General features: G+C 34.5%; 1 protein-coding gene across 2 annotated transcripts in view; it reads left to right on the top strand.

Annotated features, from left to right (window-relative positions):
- CHD1 (chromodomain helicase DNA binding protein 1) overlaps nt 1–14,751 on the top strand; it is a 70,796-nt gene that overhangs the window by 544 nt on the left and 55,501 nt on the right. For both annotated transcript variants that reach the window (XM_039875175.1, XM_039875174.1), the window contains exon 2: nt 2,126–2,325. In XM_039875175.1, the coding sequence (XP_039731109.1) occupies nt 2,273–2,325 (53 nt within the window). In that variant the 5' untranslated portion in view covers nt 2,126–2,272. The remainder of the gene's footprint in view (nt 1–2,125; nt 2,326–14,751) is intronic.

Below are 14,751 nucleotides of genomic sequence, written 5' to 3'. Positions count from 1 at the left end.
GTAAGAAAGGGGGCGGCGGGCAGGTCAGGATGTGGCGAGGAGGACGGGAACCGGCCAGGAGGAGGGCGGAGGCGGCGCGGTGCCCGGGCGGCGGCCCAGAGGCCAGGCGCCGGGCGAAGGCCGGGGCGGCTCAGCGAGGCCGGCGGCGGCGGACGGGCTCGGCGTGTAGGGGGCGTGTGAGTGGCGAGCGCAGGCCGGCGTTGCCGAGTGCATCCCTCCTCCGGACTGGCCGGCAGCTAAGCGGTCGATCCCCGGCCGCCTTGGCGTGGGGCTGGCGGGGCAGCGAAGGGAGAGCTACGAGGCTCCGGTGGCGAGCATTTGGCTGGTGCGTGGGTCCCACTGCGACCCGGGCTCCCTGCACGTGGGGAACGGTGGGGAGGGGGAGGGGGGAAGCAGCTAAAGCTCCTGGGAGGAGGGGCGCGCATGAGGGCAGGTTGCAGGAGGTCTGAGGAGCAGGAAGAAGGGAGGATACGCGACCAGGATGGGGAGCCTAGAGGAGCAAACAGGCAAGGGAATGAAGAGAGAGAGAATGGTCTGGGTGATATGAGGAATCAAACTAATCGAATGTAACTACGATGGAAGAGAAGATGAAGAGAAGAGGAGGAGAAGGTTGTGCTTGCTCAAAGAAAGCACATAGGAGAAGCTCAACAACCTACTGGATGGGACCTCTCTGAAAAGAAAAAAAGGTTGACAGTTCTGGGAGGAGATCATTAGACACTTGAAAAGGACGACTGGAAGAAGAGCTACTGATACACACTGGAACTCAGAACACCATAATTACTCTGAGAAAGAATCCTCAGGAAGGGCTGTTCAGGCAAGGAAAATCTGAGAGAAGGAAAAAAGAGAAGTTACAGTGTCTCTTCTAAAAGAAAAAAGCTCCATTTGAAGGCAAGAAAATGTGAGAGCTCAAAGTAATAACCACTGCTCAAAAGGAAGAAGAGACTTTTCAGGAAAGAGGCAGTTTGTTAGAATACTTAGATTTTCAAGACTTGTTTAACAGTAAAGCTTTTTGACTACTTGGAATGAATATTTAACCTTAGGAATAAATGTTGCGTGGAATGGTTACTTTTTGGATAACCAGTTCTTGGAGAGTACTTAGTAGTCGTCTCTGGAGAATTAAAATCCCAATCTAGCTGCAGAGTTTGCCATGATTGAGTTGTCAACGTCCTATTTTCCTCTCTCTTTTGTGGAATGGAAATAATCGTAAGAGTGAATTCTCTTTTCTTGAGGTCGGAGGACAGCTCTGCTCTCAGTTGGCTCTCGGTACTTTCTGGCTGGGGAAGGATCTGACGTCTCCTTCCCCCGCTTCTTCCTCTCCCTCCCCTGCCAGAGATCTCCTTTGTTTATTCGTTGATGGCTTGTAGGTGACTTTCCAGTGTTGTGCTGAAATCTTGAAAGGTGGAAATGCTGTGTCTTGGTCCATGATTTTTGCCTCAAACCCCTGACTTAAAAAATATTAGTGTATATTCTGTTACTTTTTTAAAATGGAATCTCTGCAAGTCCAAGCTGGATATATATTTTTTCAGTCCACTGTCGGTTTACCTATAAAAGAACATTTATTTTGACCTATACATTTTTTTTTTCCGGTTAAGATTATAATACCCTTTTATTCTTTTCTCATGTGATCGTTTCAAAACTTTCATTTGAGTATATGAAGTTCTTGGTGATAGGAATTAGTGCTTGATTAAAGCTAACCTTTTTCCTCCTTTCATTTGTTTGATAAAATATTTAACAAGATTCCTTTTTCTATTATTGGGTGTTATATACTACCACTTTTCTTTAGTTATCAATTACATATATTTACATATTTGGTATAATTTGTCTAAAAGTTTTATCACTCCACAAATATTTTAATTTTTTCTGTCAAAAATAAGCAGTTAGTCTAAAAGTTTTATCACTCCAGAAATATTTTAATTTTTCTGTCAGAAATAAGCAGTGGTGTGTTAAATTTTAGTAGTCAGGAATGTAATTAATAGAAGCCTAGGTATTTTGAGTAAAAGACCTCTACCTCTTCCTTACCACCTCTAATCTAAGTGGCTTGGATAGATTTGTGTAAGTTCTAAATAGACTATCTTTTTCTCTATGGGAAATTGTCTTACTTTCTTAATATTTTTTTTTTTTTTAGGTGAATCAAAAAGGGTCCCAGGAAGCCTGTGAATGTTGAAGAAAATTCATCTGTGAATTTTTGATATTCAAGGAGGAGTCAGTATTTATATTCATCTTTTAAAGTGGGAAGATTTATATTTTATTTTAGAACTTGTTAATATTTACAATGAATGGACACAGTGATGAAGAAAGTGTTAGAAACAGTAGTGGAGAATCAAGGTAAGCACTTTTATTATCAAGTACTTATTATGAAGAGAATTGAAAACTCGTCTGATTCTTTTTAGTTTTCCTAATAGGCAGCAGAGTTTGCAGATTCAGATACTTTTTCTCTTAGCTATCCAAATGGTAAAAAGTTTCATATACATGAAGCTTTGTTGATAATACAGATTTTAATTATTTTTTTTCCATTGCAATACACAAAGAACAATTTAAATATAAAAAGTTTGTCTTAAATTTCTTTGGAGCCTTGTATAGTGTGGGTTAATAATTGAAGCTAGAGCAAGTAAAAAAAGACATTGAAATTGATTTGACTGGTAGTATACTTTCTAAATAAAGGCAGTACAAATTTCTATGCTCATCTTTTCCTGGCAGTTTGTTTTCTATATCTGTTCTGTCTAATATCTAGTAACAACTAGCCACATGTGGCTATTTAAATTAAAGTGACAAAATATCGAAAATTCATAAGTCAGACTAGACACATTTCAAGTGCTGAATAATCAGTTGTGGCTAGTGGCTACCACGATGGACAGTGCTGATAGAAAACATTTCTATTACTGCACAAGTTATTTTGGATAGTGCCGATGTATTGTTAAAGTATTGCTGCGATGCTCTTTCCCCCTATTTTCTCTCAAATTTGAGTTTTAATTATATACGAATGGGTTAAGAGTCCTTAGGCCATGTGTTTGCAAAGAAGATATAGTTTATGGGAATAAACCATATTATTTTAATGAATAAGAAACCTCTTTAAATACAGAGGCACTACATTCTTCTATAGACCCCATAGTTTGAGTTATCTGCACATTAATAACACAATCCCTGTAGTTACGTACACTTACATGTAGAGATCAAGAATACGAATGTTGGAGTCAGACTCCCTGATTACTCCAGTTCTATTTCTTAGCTGTGTGAATTAGGGCAAATTATTTAACCTCTGAGGCTTTGATTTTTGTACTTCTAAAATAGGAGTTACAGTATTATTTATCTTAAAGTGAGATGCTACACGTAAAGGGCTTAAAATAGTACCTTTCACAGGCACAGTATTTGGATAACAACCATCATAGAAGAAAAGGAGCAGTTATGGAAAACAGCATAATTTAGTTGAACAAGTATAGGTCTAGGAGCTTGAAAACCTGAGTTGACACTATCTCTGCACTAGTTCCCTGAATGATTTCTTAACTGTAAAATAAGGAGAGTGGAAGTAAATGTAGGATGAAGTTTCATCCTATGACGTAATTTACAAAATATAAGGTTTCAGATGAGAGTTTACGTAGAATCAGAGCTGAGAGGCTAAATTAGAAAACTTGAATCTCACTTTTGATTCATATCTCTGCAGGTAGATTGACCTGTAGTAAGTAAATAGTAGAATCACTTTGTCCACATTCTTTTATTCTTTAGTGAACAATGAAATGGTTAATAGGTAGAAATATCTAGAGGAAACATAGGAACCAAACTACCCACAAAATAGGAAATAAGAGCAAATCCTCTAGGTGAGTATACAAAGAAATCACATGCTGTTATATTCTGACCCCTTACCTATTACAGTAATCTGTTTATTTTTCTGCCACATCTAGAGCAAATAGGAGTACAGTAAGTAGTAAGTGAAATTTGATAGTATAGATGAAAAAAACTCTGAAATCAGATTTACTTAAAGGACTCTTTCACAGCACACACTTATTTTAAATAGTTCCAAAGCATATTCTCTAATAATTCTGAGTCATTATCTCATATATGGGTTTTATGTACTTTTGAGAAGTGTGGTTGTCGAGTTATCTAGTTCTTCCAACTGCTTTGGTGTTTATCAGGAGGAGGACCTTCTTCTATTTTGCTTTCATTTTCTTCCTTACTGCTGTTATGCTATCCTTTTTCTTTTCTCTCCTGTCATAGTCACTAACCCTCAGGTTCTCACCCAACATCCTCAAGCTTTCATAACAAGACAGTACAGAGAAGGGAGATTGTGCCTAGTTGAAAAAGTGAGAAGGTGAACTTTATAGATATAGGGATTTTTTTTTAAAAAAACAAAAGTTACCATAGCTATGTGAGGAGAGGAGAAATATGCTCTGCTTTTAAAATTGATAAACATTGAAAATTTGATTTTTATTGGCTAGAATTTTTAAAGGTATTTTTCCTTGGTTAAGTTTATGAAATGAAATAAAGAAGTAATTTGGTATTTTTGGTTGGTATAATTAGCTTTCCACTAAAAAATGCTTTTTTGATTCTTTTCATGTGAAAAGCTTATAACCATTGACTGAAAGGAAGAAGAATATACAGGAAAATGTTTCTTAGTCTATGTTGTAACTGTCAGTTTTGAAACTTATTTACTAAGAATGTGGGTCAGGATGCACCTGTACGTCAGTTTCAACTCAGCACAAACTTTATTATTTAACTGAAGTTAAACTTTATAAAGATACTACTGGAAAATTTCAAAACATCATTCCCAGCTGTAAAGATTTGTGTTGTTATTTGCAACTAAGTTTTTCAAATTCTACTTAGATATTTTTTATTTTAAATTTATCTTACTTCAGGAATAGATGTATAGGTAAAGACCAGAAATATATAGTCACATTTTGCTAATTTTTGAATGATTGATGATATGCTTAATACTCATTTGAATCTCTCTTGCCTATAGATTAAATTTTCAATAATGTAATTTAGTCCATGTAAATTTGAGAATTTATTTGAATCACTGTAAGTATATATTATGCTTTTGAAAAATTCTTTCACAGCAAAGAAACTTGGTGATGTGCAGTAATGCCCTTAACCACTTAGAATTAATCTATAGTTGGCAACTGATCTTTGTCAACCTGATTCTTAGAATTCTTTTTTTTACTATAGTTTTTTATAGCATTAATAATGCTTGATTTAGTATATTTACATATGTTTTAAATATATATATGTATGCAAGTTTTATATTTATTTAGAGGGACTCTGTTGCACTTAAATTTCCTTGGCTTATAGAAAATATTTTCATTGTTTTATACAAGAACCTTTGGATCTCAACTTTTAAGGTTTTCTTTGTGCAGGCAGTAAGTAGGAATTAGGATCAATGGAATGTTCTAATGAAAATCTCCTTTTTAGAAATTCAGTCTTTAAAAGGCTTTTTAAAGGCTTTGAGAAGCCCTATAGTCCAAGTGATCTGTTAACTTTAGGAAACACCAAGTCAAAGTTAAATTGAACACAGGCCCCATTTTTCACCATCTATTTCTTAGTGTACAGATGAATGCTACTATGGTATACCATTTTGGAAAACATTGCATTGACGTGGACACATACCAGCAAGATTTCTTGCCATCAGAACCAGTTCATTTCTTTCACTAAATTTGAACAGTTTTTAAAGGCAATGTCAGTTAAAGTAATGTTTCCTGAGCCTGCTTTGCAGTTGCCTCAGTTTTCAAAAAAAGTCAATTCATTCTTAAAAGTCAAAAGTTTATACTAAGAAGCATTTTAAGGAAGATGGGAAAATGTGAAATTACAAAGAATGGCTAGAAATCACTCAGCTAAGGAAACCCATTTTAGAAATTTTCTGTGATGTCATTATTTGCAGTAAAGTATGACTTTTCCATCTCATTTTTTGTTAATTCCTATTTCTCAGTTCAGTATGTGCTTTCTTCATCTTTTCCTATTAGTTTTCTCTTTCTTCAAAAATCCTGTGCATGCTACTGAATCTAAGATCATTTCTTATGCGCTGAAAACTCAAACTGTTAAGCAGGAGCTTTAGTAATAGATTACTCTCTCTCCAAATAGAATTTACAAAGTTAAAGTTTTCACAGAATTTCTTAGGATTGTGGTTAAGCTCAATTACTGTATTTAGACCTTTAACTGGTAAGGATAAGATAATTGTGTACGACTTGACTTTCAAACATACTACTTTTATCTACACAGGCATGAGATAATGTGGGGGCAAACATTAATGTGTAGTTGCCCCTTTTTTAATACTGCCTAAGTATTGCTTATTTAAGATCTTGATGGCTGGTGGCTTACATTTGGTACAGTTCTGTGTTTAAAAATAAAAGTACTTTTTTGTGGCAAAGAGATGAAGAATACATGAAGAAAACATTTCTTTTATGGATAATTTAAAAATATACAGAAATAGAAAAGTTCGAGCTCCAGTTGTGGTCCTTGGACTAGCAGCATTGGCTTTATCTAGGAATTTGTTCAAAATGTACAACCTTGGGTCCCACCCCGTACTTACTGAATCAGAATCTTCATTTTAACTGGATTCCCAAGTGATTTGTTTTCATATTAAATTTATATGCATATATGTGAAGCTGTTTGCCTGAAGTCATTAAGTAGTACCTTGTCACTCTTTTTTGTTATTGATGCTATTATTACATACACTTTTTATTTTTTGGGAATCCCCCACCCCCAAAATGGTGTCATAGGCCATTCCAGCAAGAGGACAGGTACATTTCATTTTTCTAAAAACAATAATAATGGCAAATAATAATTATCGAGCCCTTATTCTGAACCAGGCATGATACACACAGCGCACAATGCATTACATGAATTTATCGTAGTTCATCATAAAACTCCTGTGGTGTACACAGTATTAATGATTCCCACTTGCCAGAAGGGGAAACCAGATTTATAGCCACTCTTTAATACCTTTTTGAAAAAACTTAACTAAATTCTAGATTTTACTTGGATTTCATTGGTTTTTCCATTCATGTGCTCTTTTTATTATAGGATTCAGTCCAAGCTACCATGTTGCATTTAGTTGTTAACTCTGCCCAGTGTCCTCTGGTCTGTCAGAGTTTCTAAGTCTTTCCTTGATTTCCTTAACAGTCTTGAGAAGTATAGGTCAAGTATCCTGTAGTATGTTCCCCAATTTGGATTTGTCTGATGGTTTTATTAGGATAAACTAGGATTATCAGTTTTTAGAAAGAATATCACAGAGAAGTCCTCTTCTAGTCGCATTGTATGGGGAACATAACTTCCACATGGTATTACTGATCACTTGGCCATGGTAGTATTTGCCAGGTTTTTCCACTGTAAAATTACTGTTTTTTTCTCTTTCATATTGTATTCTTTGGAAGCAAGTCACTATGTCTAGCCAATGCTTAAGTGGGTAGGCGTTGGGGCTGGGAATTAAGTTCCATCTTCTGTTGAGATGGAGTATCTACATATATTAAATAGAATTCTTCTGTGAAGAAGTCATTTGTCTTCCATTCAGTCATTCATTTCTATAAGCATGGACTTACATATATGTATTTTGTACTTCGGGTTATAACCCGATAAGTTATTTATTTTGTTGCTCAAATTGTTCTAGGCTTGCCCATTGGGAGCTCTCTTTCAAGATGGCTTCTGTGTCTTTTTATAAACTCCATCCATTTTTGCTCTAGAATCAGCCATTTCTCCAAAGAACCCTGATTGCTTTTGTTGGAGAAAAGAGTATTAGAAAACAAGATTTGGGTGCTAGATATGTTTGTTGCCACCCAGGTGTCACTGTTTCTAGGCCCTTTCAGCAGACGAAGTGGACAGAGCTAGGTAATACAGATATATATACTAAATCACATATATCTACGTATCTGTAATTGTTTCTGTATCTGTCCATCTGTGTAAGGTAAACACAAGTTTCTACTGATGTCTCCAACTCTAATCATGTACTACAGAATTCATCCCAACTTTCCTTTCTTGCTCTTTTATAACTTCCATCTCCAACAGAGAGAAACCTGGCTCCCACAGTCCACCACCCATGTACTTTAACCTCAGTATACAAGTAAAGAAGAAATAAATTACCAGCTAGAATACAATGTTCATATTTAGTATACAGTTCCTATTATATTTAGCCTTACAGTTCTAGTCAAGATACAGATCCACTGAATCAGAATTTTCATTTTAACAGAATTCCCAGGAAATTTGTATGCATGTCAAATTCATATGCATCTGTATGAAGCTATTTACCTAATAATAGCTTATTATTTAAGCTATTAGTATCTTGCCATGTTTTAAAATTATAAATTTACTTGAAGAAAGATTATGATCTAAAGGTGATAATAGCCAGGTTTAAATTAAATAGTCAGGAATAAATATATTCAAATTGATGGGGCCATATAGGTATGCAAGTGAAATGGAAGGAAATGGAATTAGGCAAATTATTAGAGTAATGTAATGGGCTATATGGGAAGTATACTTATGGAGCTCTTAACTTTGTAATCTTAATGATAAGAAATGATGTAGTTTGGAAAGAAAGTTAGAACAAATGTTATATATTTAGCAGTGTGATAGAGAGAAAGGTTTTTACAGAAGTCATAATCTCCCAGTAAAGAAGTGCAAGTTCCCTAATAAAGAGAATGTATTTGACATTCTAGCTTTACAGTTTTTTACCCTGAGGTTTATTCATTATTATGGTGAAGTTTTTTTATGGTTTAGTCCCAGTTGGAGAAATGAGAAAAAAGAAAACATAGCTGAATAAATGCTGCATGTTTTGAGAGATACCCATGAGAGGAGTGTATACCCACCCATGTGATTGGACTGTTAAGAATGACCAGTTTTAGGTAGAGACTCTAGAAATCTATATTGTTCCAGAATCAAGTTCTTATATATGAATGACTGAGAATATTGCTGTGTATATTTGTGAGTATATTATCTGTTACTGATATGAAGTGACAGCTTATTCGAAAAGTCAACTTTAAGTAACTGTTAAATTGCATCCAAAAATTTCTTTAGTGTGAATGGATTAAGTGAGATCTAAGTTATCATTGAGATTAAAATATAGAGACACTCAAAGTTTTTCGACCTAACAGTACTGGCTTCTGGGATCTAATATCTACAGTATCTCTCAGAGTTGAGGCATAAAGCACAAAAATTGTGGGGAACTCTTTTCTTAATGAAAACCATTCTTATTAGCTATTTTACATTTCTCCTGTTGCTGCTTTCAGAAATACAGTTCTCTGTTCTCAGATAGTTATTTTATCATGATAGAGTAACTGCTATGTGCTAGTACCCTAAAGTACTAAAATTTTAGATTCTCCTCTAAAGTCTTTAATTAAGAAAGAGACCTTAAATATTTATGGTATCAGATAGATATGGTAAATACAGAGAGATACAGTCTGCAGCATTTCAAAGGTAGGAAACAGAAGTTTGATCATAAAACAAATGGTTAATTTCTGTGTCAAGCCCAATATCAGAATGACGTTTAAAAAAATTGTTTTTTTGAGAGATCATTTAAAACCCCAGTAATTGTATGTGCGTTAAAAGTCTTGGCAATGTGACTTTTATAAGGTAAGGCATTTCGATAGGCTTAGGCAAAAAGCAAAGAGTAATTTTTATACCCAGGAAAAATGATGTTAAAAGGTAATAAATACTATGCTGAAAAGTTTTTATGTAAAAGAATAAGGACATTGGAAAAGAGTGGCATTATAGTCTAAATTCCCTCAGCTAAGACTATTCTTGTTTTTGTGCTTGAAGTAGATTATTATTTGATGATTGCCATTTGATGCAAGTACTATAGTATGACTGAATTCTGGGTTACATTAATAAAAGGAAGAAGTTTGATCTGAAAGAAGATTTTATGAGGAAAGAAGAGTTACAATTGTTCATGAGTACTCAAAATATAAATCTCTTTATTCCTTTTTTAGTATGTATTTTATACCAGAGGATTGGCCTAGTGTGCAGTAGCTTATATGTCACACTGCACTACATTGGTCATTTCACTTTTTTTACTAAATGACTCAGGACATGGAGGTTGTTCTTATGTGCAGCACACTCCCATGGGTATATGCAGACTTATGAGATGCGAAATTACATATAATTTTGTTAGAAAGTAAAGCATATAGTGCTGGGAACTTTGTATTTTTGTGACAGCGTTCATTAAAGTAATTTAAAAGCATATAAATATTTTAAAAATCTTTTAAAAAAACAAATGGATAATCTTTAAAATTGATCTATTAAATTTAGACATTTATTTTGTTTGTGCTAACTTAAATAGTGTGGTTAATTTTAAGCATATGCAAAAGTAGTGACAACAGTAAAAATGAACCCTCATGTACACATCATCTAGCTTCAAAATATTTTATCTCCTGGCCAATCTAATTTCTAAATTCTACCTACTACCAGTCCCTCCCACTCAATTATTTAAACGATTACTTGAAACATCATATATTTCTACATGAGTTAGACTTCCACATGATAGGTAATACCAATGAGAAAAAAAGTGTTATTAATCTTTACCTACTTGTTATAAGTTATATAATTAGAAGTTTATCATGTCATTAATATAATAAATTGCATTTGTTTTATCGAACTATTAGTGACTTTCAAGTGTATATATGCCCCTATTTCTCATATGATTCCTGAATGCGTACTAAACTTTGAATTTATTATCTTTACCTCATATTCAACATGACTAAACCCAGTCATCTTTGATGCTGAATGTTACCCTTCTTAGCACCTATTTCTAGCAGTTTTATTCTCATTTATTCAGTTAGAGACTTTAAGATGAGAGAATCATATGGTACTTTAAGAAAGTTTATAAGAGAATATTGCCTTGGATTGGTGATCTAGAATGCTAAACGGAATTGTTGTGTTTGTTCAGTTCCTAATAAAGCAGTGATACTGTTTTTCAGAACCATACAAGTAGATATATGCTTTCTAGATTTTTCTGAAATCTTTAATAGTTATTTTTGGTTTGTAGCAAAAGATAAAATGGATAACAAATGTTAACATAATGTAATTTTATAGTATATAAAGGTGGTCTGTCTGATCTTAGTTATCTAACTGAACCCTTCTCATTTCCTAAGTGACTTGCTCTAGGCTAATATATTTTAAGTAGTGAGTTGCAACACATTAGAGTATCATGGTCAGGTATATTTTTTAAGTGAAAGTAAATAATGTAAACTAGAATAAAAATACAGTGTTTTTCTTATAGAGTATTATTTCATCAAACTTTTGTTATGTTTTTACATGTGTGCTTACCTGTGTACTGCATCATGATATAAAATATATTTGTTATATAAGTCATGGTTCAGAGAAGGCTAAGTGAAGAAAACATACCAATACTATGTTAAGTGTACAAATTATGAATACAGATGAAGAATCGAAATAAAATTCAAAAACATGAAAGTGCCTCATTTTTAGGATGATAGGAGTGTTTTATTTTAAAATAATATTCTTTTATGTTTGTATCATATATATGTTGTCTCATTGCCCCTCCGCATTCACCCTGTATCCATTTTCTGTTTGTTCTTTTGTATTACGTAACTGTCCCTCTGCTTTTCAATGGCACATGCCTACCCAGCTATAGATTACATTTCTTAGAATCTCTTTCAGCTAGATATGGCCATGTGAGCAGGTTTTGGCCAATGAGAGATGACTAACGTGGAATTTCAATGTCAGCTCTTACTATATGTCAGGCAGTATGCTTTACATCTTTTAATCTTCGCAATAATCCTTAAATATGTTTATTATTTCCATGTGGCAGAAACCTGAGCCTCATCTAATGAGCATACAGATTTAAATATAATTACGAGATGAAAGGGCTCAAAAGCTAGGAGAAAATAAATCAGGTTTGAACTTCAGAACACCATCAAATTAGCCCTGAATTTTCCCACAAGTGTCTGTCAAAAAATTTTTTTCAAAAACTCTCCCAAGAAGTTCTTTTGAGTGGTGTTGACATTTAAGCAGTAGTTAAGGGAGAAGAAAGCAAAGCATAAAGTGAGAATTTAGTGCAGTATGCTTGTTCCTTAGCATAATCAATACAATTCCTTATATACGTGTTTACTGTATTTATCAGTCACACAGTTCTCTGTTATTTCTGTGGAAAATCAGTTTACCTTCTGTTAATGTATGATACAGCATTCCTACTCCTCCCCAGAGTCTTAATCCATCTATATACTATTACCCATTAAAAAAAAAGTATTCCAGAAATGGCATAAACTAGAAAGAAAGTCTTTATGTACTAGGGACAAAAGAAGTAAATAAATGGATACATTATTTAATAGAATTAAAATGATAAATCATTGATCTAAGACTTTGATACAGGTAGTCTAATTTACATGACATGATTACTTTTTTTTTCTTTAGTGCTACTGTTTTGAGATCTTCTTTCATTCTCAGTACTCCTACACCCACTCCAATATCAGTTTCTTGACCCTTTTGATCTATTCCAAAATTTATCAGTGTCAGTTTCTTTTATTAGTGATCCGATGATCCGATAGTCAGGAGAGCTCTATACAGTTTTTATACTTTCATTGCCACCATTTTTTTAGAAGGTCACTTATTTAATTTAGTCTTCCTTTATGTTCTATTGCAGATTGGTTTTCACTTCCTATGGTTAAAAAGCAAAGAATACTTGAAAGCTTTTTTTCTTTTGTAATATAGAAGAATCTTTGTTTATTCATTTGAGAATACTTCATTCTCATGTATCTAGTATAGGTTTTCTTTAGTTCAAGGGACCAATTTGAGTGGAGAGTTGTGTACAGAGAAAGGAGGTTGCTATTCTGTCATATGCTGGTTTAGACTAATATAGACTCACTCAAGCACTTTCTACCCACGAACAGATGAAAATGCTAAATAAAATAGAGCATAGGGAAAACAAGTAGGTGCATGGCTGAACTTTAAAGAAAACTTTCACATGCCAACAACAAAAGGGAACACAGCAGTAAGAAGCAGTAAGCTCTGAGCAAACATGGTAGCACGGGATATTTTGAGGGATATAGGCCTTCAGGACAGGAGGTTGGGGTTGGGATTGGAACTAATTTGACTAGAGTTAGATCTCTTTAAAGCTGAGACTTTGGAAGGGTATAGAAAAACTGCCTATACGTGCCTTCAAAGACAGTTTTGTTGTTGTTGTGAGGATAAAATGGAATACATTATGAAAATATTTTGGAGGCTATAAAGAAGTATTTTAAATTTTGTCTTAATTGGAGTGTAAGTGAGAGGCAATAATAAGGGTCAAGCAGATAACAAATAAATGAAACTCTCCAGGTATGAGAAATTTGTTGGGGTTGGGGCACAACAGGTGGCTTGGAGATCATATGCATCATGGAAAGGAACCAGTGCTACTTAGGTACAGATAATTGTGACCATGGTGGGAAGTGAACCCCATGTTTTCAGATTTTTCTGATTCTTCAAAAGAAGCTTTTTAAAATCATTTCCTCCTAATTTTAAATTAAATGACTTGGAGAAAGGAAAAATAGAAAAGAAGAAAAGTAGAAGAAGAGAAACCAAAACCAGTAGGAAAGAAAATTTTGTATGAAAAACTTAGGTTTATGGTGTTTTTGAATAAAAAGTAAAGAAGAGGTAGCATTAATCATTCATTAATTCACAATTATGTGTATTTTCAAAGTCTGTCTAGTAAAACGCTAGAAAGTAGAGATACAGTTGTTGAGTAAAATACTCCTATGCTTATACTAGCTTATGTTAAGCACATACTACTAAATGCTAGGCATTGTTCTAGGTGTCTTATGTAGTCTAGGGGGAGGAGGTCTAGGAAAAGGCCAGTTTGAGAAGTGAAGGATGAGTAGAGTTAGGAGTACGAGGGAAGAAGGTGGGGTGAGGCTTAACAAACTTTCCAGGTAGGCAGAATTGCTTTATACTAAGGTTATAAGGTAAGAAAGCATGGTTGATTCAAGGGCTAAAGGAAATCAGTGAGGCTAGGATACAGAATATAGAGTGGTTTTAAGATGAAGTTGAAGAGGTAGGCAGAGATCAGATTTTAGTCATTTTATCCCAGGAACAAAGATAAGTCATTAAAACTCTCAAGGTAAGCTTTAGGCTGGCTTCACCACAGGATATGGAATGGGGCCCAGGCATATTCAATTTAAAAAACTGGAGAGGGCTCTTGATGTTAGAGTTTGAGAAGCAAATGGGTAGATATATAGAGTCATACGTAACATTTTAGTTACATGGAACTCATGAGAAAGTACCATTGATGACAGCTGCACTAAAGCACCTAAAAATGTAACTTGAAAAAACAATTTAAAAATGGATTACATGTCTTTATTATTGAACAGAATATTAATTTTTTCTGGTCACTCAAGTTATTAAAGACATTTGCTTATAATAACCTTGAGGATACTGGGAAAAAATAATGACCTCTATACTAAAAGAACCTGTGCAGATGTAAATTTTGAGAACTTTTTTGATCTTTTTCTTTTGTCAGCTGCAAACTTTGAAGGTAAATCAGAAGGGCCATAAAAGGGGGGTACCTCCTAGCTTGATGAGCCCCCCTGAACAGCCTTCTGGGAAGTACAACCCAACATTTCTGCTTATGTCTCATTTGTCAGAACTTAAGCTGATAGTCACACTTAGTTTCAGGGAGTTTATGCTGTATATACTCTTGTACCAGGTGACCATGACATTAGAATTTATCTTGTTAAAGAGAAGATGACATGCTGAGTTAGGCAGCTAGCAGTTTCTGAGGCAGCTGTTACATACAATTGGTTTTTAATTTCCCTTAATATTTTACCTTTCCAGGTCTCTTCGGAA

The sequence above is a fragment of the Pteropus medius genome, unplaced genomic scaffold (genome assembly GCF_902729225.1).
Source record: "Pteropus medius unplaced genomic scaffold, Ma_sr-lr_union100, whole genome shotgun sequence".
In the NCBI taxonomy this organism is placed as follows: domain Eukaryota; kingdom Metazoa; phylum Chordata; class Mammalia; order Chiroptera; family Pteropodidae; genus Pteropus; species Pteropus medius.
The sequence above is the reverse complement of the archived record's forward strand: the minus strand, read 5'-3'. Positions and strand labels throughout refer to the sequence as shown.